A 6,586-nucleotide genomic window follows, 5' to 3' on the forward strand; every position below is an offset into this window, starting at 1 on the left:
GGAAGCAAGCAAACATTCATTGATGGGCACTGGTAGGCTACATTTGATGGACATTGGTGATGCTGCATTTGATGGGCGCTGGTGATGCTGCATTTGATGGGCCCTGATAAGGCTGCATTTGATGGGCGCTGGTGAGGCTGCATTGATGGCCACTGGTGAGGCTGCATTGATGGGTGCTTCATTAAAAAGTTGGGGATAACATGGGCAGGGCAAAGGGGGTGGAGCCAGGGGCATCAAAAGGAGGTTTCGCCTAGGGTGTGAAAAATCTTTGCACCAGCCCTGCCTATCGGTGCCCATCGGTGTCATCAAACAGTGCCCATCGCTGCTGCCTATCAATGCCCATCAATGCTGCATATTCGTGCCTCATCATCAGTGCCCTCTTATCAGTGCAGCCTCATCAATGAAGCAGAAAGGGTACTCAGTTACAAAATGTAATAACAGAAACAAAGAAAACAGTTTTGTTTGTTTTTTTCAAAAATCGGTCTTTTTTTATTTAGCAAAAAAATTAAAATCCAGTTTACATCAAATACCACCAAAAGAAAGCTCTATTTGTGAGAACAAAAGGATAAACATTTTGTTTGGTTACAATGTTGCCTGACCACACAGTTGTCTTTTAAAATGTGACAATGCTGAAAATTGTAATGGGCAGAAAGGGGGGAAAGTGCTCTGTATTGAAGTGGTTAAATACCTTGGACTGTCTACTTTCCAAAAAGGGGTAATTTGGGGGGTATTTGTACTGTTCTGGCATTTTTGGGCATTGTTATGAGATTGGCTGTCAGTACATCAGAATGAATTGATTTTTAGATATATACCATAGTTTGTGGACTCTAACTTTCCTACAGACTAAATAATATACACAGATTTGGGTTATTTTCACCAAAGTAATGTAGCAGTATAAATTTTGGCCAACATGTATGAAGAAAGATTATTTACAAAATGTTGTAACAGAAACAAAGAAAAACGCTGTTTTTTTTCAAGATTTTCTGTCTTTTTCATTTATTTAGCAAAAAAACAACAACCCAGCAGTGATTAAATGCTACTGAAAGAAAGCTCTATTTTTGTGAAATAAATTATACAAATTTCATATGGGTGGAGTGTAGCATGACCGTGCAATTGTTATTTAAAGTGTGAAAGTGCTGAAAGCTAAAAATTGGCCTGGGCAGGAAGGGAGTAAAAGTGTCCGGTATTGAAGTGGTTAATTAAGCTTTGATTCTTCCCTATCAGAGACACAGAGAATAACAAAAAATGGCCACATTCTATTCAAAACCAAAAGATAACGTTTGGCCTTGCATTTAGGCTCTGTTCACATCTAGGTGTTGCTAGTTTACGGGCGTTTTTTCAGGTGTTTTTGCAGAATTTTTGCAGCGTTTTTGTACAGGCTTTTTCAATGTTAAAAGGTCACCAATGTAAAAGCAGTAAAACTGTAATCTGCCAAAAAAAGAAGCTCCGGTACATTTTTTGAGCTACAGGTGTTTTGCTACAGGTGACAGAACACTCGGATATGAACAGGTGCCATTGAAATGAATGGGATTTGCCTTGTTGGGCATTTTAAGAGCTGTGGCTTACAGCAGAAAAACACACAATAACGCCTAGGTGTGAACAGAGCCTCAAACATTTCTGATTATTGTGTTTGCCTTAAGCTCGCCAATCGAAACATATGTCTTATGTGATATATGTCAAAATGTTACTTTGTCACGTGTGATATTCATAAGTTTTACATTTTTTTTCTTTCACAATTGCAGCTTTTGCAGACCTATGACTTCCTGTGGTTAATTGTTCTAAACACTGCTTTAATAGAGGTGGTTAGTCTTGAACTGACACGGGAGCGTGCACGGCTGCTTTAGGCTGAGATGTGCTGTTTGCTGCAGCTGCATCTTTAGCATATTTCATCAACTTTGCAGCACCAGGCACCACTTGAGGTTCTCCTGACTTGTCCTATGTTGGGATGGATGAGAATCAATTTGTGCAAGAAGCCAGCCACAATGTTTGCAACTTTCAGGCTGATTTTCAGTATGGGTTTTTCACAGTTACATACAGCCTGGTGTTTATATTGGGCTTACCGAGCAATATCCTTGCTTTGTACTTCCTGACTCGAAGTCGTCAGAGGGCACGAAGCTCCAACGTCTATTTTGTTAACCTGTCTGCAGTGGACTTTGTTTTTATATGCCTACTGCCTTTTCGGATTTATTACCACAATGCTGGAAACAACTGGGTTTTAGGTGACATAGCTTGCCGAATTATGGGCACTCTTTTCTACGCCAACATCTACTTGAGCATTGGCTTCTTTACTTGTATATGCCTGGACAGGTATCTTGCAGTTGTTCACCCAGTGATATTCCTAAGACTCAGATCTAGTTGCTATCCGTTAGTACTGACCATTATCATTTGGATGGTCTGCAGTGCCATTGTACTGCCATTAATCTTGGAAGGTCCGCTGGACAGCGTGCCAGAAAACAGCACACGGACTTCTTGTTTTGAAGGCTTCTCCCTAACATTTTGGCAGGATCGGTTTGTTTCCTACAATGTCTGTGCCTTAATCTTTGGATTTCTGGTACCTTTTACAGTTATCGGAGTGGTCTTCCCAGCAATGGCACGAAAAGTGTGCCAAATCAAATCAAGCATTCATCGAAAAGTGGCAATGAGGATCATAGGATTTGTTTTTGTCATCTCTTTACTTTGCTTCCTGCCCTACAATGTCACCCACCTCCTGCATTTCCTCATGAGAATGGGCATCATTAAGACTTGCGCTTTCAGCCAATATATCTATAAGGTACGAAGAATCACTTTGGCCTTAGTAAGCCTCAACAGCTGCTTGAACCCCATTCTCTACTTAATTCCATACTTAAGCCGTAGAGTTAATTTGCCAACCTTACCTGTTGCTAGAAAGGAATACGTCCCTAATGATGTGACAGCCAAGCACAAAACTCTCCCTGTGGTCTCTTCACCCACTCGTTTTCCAAACCACAGGCAGTCTAGTGTCACCATCTTGGATGCAAAGGTCGAGTGGTCAGTACTGTAAACTTGCAATTCATTTCCAACATTATGCCTTTAAGATTGGACTCACTGGGACTAAGAGCACGTGTGTGTTTGCCTATATGTTTTGGTATAAGCCCATCTATAATCAAGAAACAATATATTGTTCTTTTGTATGTTTTATTTGTGCGTGGTGTATATCCCACTCTATTGATTTCCTTTCATTTCTTGTCCTGTTATTTTAAATTATCTGTGATACTATTACCTTTATTGGTTATGTTATTTTATTTATATAGGTTATTTAATAGGACAAAGTGCAATTACCCTTGGCAGCCAAGAAAAATTTAACTTTCACTGATGTGGCTACAGTAAATGGAATGTAAATTGATTTTAATGGGCTGCAGCACTTTGCAAATCACCATTGCTCTTTACAATTAATAAATTAATTGTGATTAGACAATTTTAGATTGATTTACAACAATTTGGGAGTCTGATGGTAGCCAATCAGCTTATAACTTCAGATTGTACAATTTATGCTTTGACCAGATAATCTGGAAGCTGATTGGTTACTATGCAGAGCTGCACCAGATTTAGCATTCTCTAGTCTTAGTAAATGAACCTCTTTTTTTGTTTTTTACATTCATATGCACACATTGTGCACCTCAGTCAACTGTTATTTTATTAAGTCAAAGCTAACCACAACCTCTGTAAGGAATGCAACTAAAGTAGAACTGTAAACAGGCTATACATATAAAAGTATATAAAAAGTCTTAAGCATTAAATGAGTGTTAAAATGAGCCTTCATTGATCTCTCTAGCTGCAGACACCGTACAGTAAGTCATCCTCAGTTTAGAGAGAACTTTTTATTTTAGCAGTTCAACTCTTTCTGTGAAATACTGCTTCTAACTCTCACTGCAATAGTTTATGCTGGCAGATCTGAGTAACCATACCCCAGAATTTTTTTACTTTTGGATAGAGGTACATTTTCTGTTCTGTGATTTTTCTTTCACTTCCTGTCTCTTTGATGGCTGGACTCTAGATCAGGAGACTGGTTGTCACTAGGACAAGAAGTCACAGACACACTAAAATCAACACCAGAACGCAACTCATTAAATTATGTTATTGGTAATACCCCTGTTGGGCGATTTCTGATCACTTCCTGTCTTGGTAGGATATGAAGAAAAATCTCCCCAACAGAAACACAGTAAAAAAAAAAACACCTGACATAGACTGTAATCCTTTATCACTCAGTTAAAAACGTTGGAGTTGGACTTCAAGAGTTCTAGAAATACGTTATGTTTATTGTGTTCCCCATTCCCGCAGAGCTCATGCAAACAGGGTGTTCTGTAATTTCACCTGGGTGCCCAGACAATTTCATGCAACTACATATAACAATAACACTTTTGTACTGTATGGGAACCTATAGGGATCTAGTGTTTTAGCCTACAGCTGTGTATTTTTATAGCCCTGTTAAATGACCTGCACTTTTATAACAGACATATTTTGTCTAATAATTCCTGGCATGTTTTATCTTCTTTCAGGATGATTATTTTTTACAAATAATGGTCTAAATATGCATAATTTTTTGCCAATCATATGTATATTTTGTTAATCTAAAATATAATTTTTTTTTTTTTTTTAAACAAAAGGTCAAACTGTTTGGAGTTTACTTTAAAGGGCAGACATGCCCCCTGAACTTGTAAAATGTACTCTTAGAGAAGGCGTGTTGAGCTCAAATAAAACAGAGAGCCCAATGGGAGATAATTTACCTTTTAATATGAGTATTGTTTAATCCATGACAATAAGAATCGAATCCAGTGAGTCATTTTACATATGAGGCACTGTGAGTTGGCGGATGTGCTGTGTAACCGTTTTTCTTTCTTTTCTATTTTGCCACTTTAAGACAGGTTTCAGTTTGACTGGTGGCAGTTTAAAAACATTAGGCTTTCTATATTGTAGAAGGGGCACCACATGGAGCATGAAGGGTATTTTGTAGGAATTTCTATCTTGCTTGCAGGATTCTCAGCTGACAAAAAAAAGGCTGTGGTGGACTAGGTGAAAAACATCAAAGTCTGGATGAAATATTAAAGCCCTTCGTTTTTTTTTGTTTTTTTTGGGGGGCACCTTACCCTTTCGGGTCACCCCTGCTACCCCAGCAAGCATAATTTGCTAAACTGCAGGACTGGGGAGATCTTCCAGTCCTGCCTTGTATCCCCTCTGCGTGAGTGGCTGAAACTCCATTGATTCCACCAAAAGCCTGTTGCTATACTGTTACTAACTAGGGAATGGTGAAGGGGGGTTGTAAAAAGGCACATCCTTATACTTTGTTAATAATAGTAAATGTCTCAACTACAATATACCCCACAATATGTTATTTATGACAGAAAACATTATCTGAAGTGTCTAACTGCAAATTTGTATATGGTCACAAAGGCATTATGAGCTATAGAACTGCCTGGGTCCTCATTCAACCTAAAATGCCTGCCTATACCATTGGTTTCAAATCCAGTCACCAATATTTGGACAACCAGTGACATTTCTTGGACCTGAAATGCAGCTCTTTACTCGTTTTCAAACGGAGACCAATTCTCAGATGTTTACTTGAAGCAATTATATATTTTAATGCTATGGATCATTAGGGAGTAATTGAGAGACTAAAGGATAGCTATCTTTCCTAGAAACAATGGCCCTCCAGTGCTGGTTAAATGACTTAATGCCTAGGTTTTTAGTCAGCTTATCTCTGCTGATGGTGATTACCAGCTTAATTGAACTCAGACTCTTCTTCCAACAAAGGTAAAGACCATTTGGTTTAGGCTTGTGTTCACATGGCCAGCACTGGGGGGATCCTGGGAAATATTTTTTTTCAGGAAAGGTAAGAATTTTTTTCCCTTCTGTTACTTTTTATTTAAACCTCTTGGCGGGTCTGTTAACATGGACTTTTGTTAACATGTGTGTAGATTTCCACTTCAGGGGTTGTAAATGGGTTTTGTTAAGAAAAATTTGGAGTATATTTATTCAACTTTATAGCTGATGAAGAAGGGAATAAGAAACATTAATGACAAAATACTCTTTCCTCCATGGTCGCAGAACATCAAGACGTTGAAGGCAGCATGCTGACCACCACCACACCACACTACACAGGTACATTAGAAAAGTGTTACAGCCAAATTCAGACTATTGACCTGTCTTTTTAGAGTGCTGGGTGACTAGAAATGTTTATATCTGTCTATTTAAGCCTTTAGAGAATAGAAGCAATATCTTGAACAGTTTTGGGAGGCTCATTCACTAAGAACTGAACAGAATGACCTGCAGCAACTGGTCAGATTTTAGTTTAGTGGAGGCAGATTAAATTTTTTTGTTATTTGTCAATTCTTTATTTAACTATATGGCACATTGCAATAAGGGCACAGTTGGTATATATTTATAACAGAGGCTTTAGATGAGATGATGTACTGATACAAATGGGAGTGACTTGGAGTAAATGAGGATAATGTGAAACTGGGTAGGAAAATATTTTTTTGTTTATAATCATTTTTATTAGGGTTAAACATGGAAAAAACAGAGTGTACAAGCATCAGAAGAACATTCTGTATGGTTGTATGTAAGGTTGTAC

The 6,586-nt window shown here is 38.3% G+C and overlaps 1 protein-coding gene across 1 annotated transcript; it reads left to right on the forward strand.

The window, feature by feature from the left end:
• Nucleotides 1-570: 570 nt before the first annotated feature.
• On the forward strand, nt 571-4,719 carry LOC143934205 (lysophosphatidic acid receptor 6-like). The gene has a single exon (XM_077457609.1). It carries the CDS (start codon nt 1,946-1,948, stop codon nt 3,017-3,019), a length of 1,074 nt encoding a protein of 357 aa, XP_077313735.1. The 5' UTR covers nt 571-1,945; the 3' UTR covers nt 3,020-4,719.
• Nucleotides 4,720-6,586: the final 1,867 nt, after the last annotated feature.

This window comes from Lithobates pipiens, unplaced genomic scaffold (assembly GCF_037356315.1).
Source record: "Lithobates pipiens isolate NorthernLeopardFrog02 unplaced genomic scaffold, aLitPip1_a1.2 Scaffold_27, whole genome shotgun sequence".
Lineage (NCBI taxonomy): Eukaryota > Metazoa > Chordata > Amphibia > Anura > Ranidae > Lithobates > Lithobates pipiens.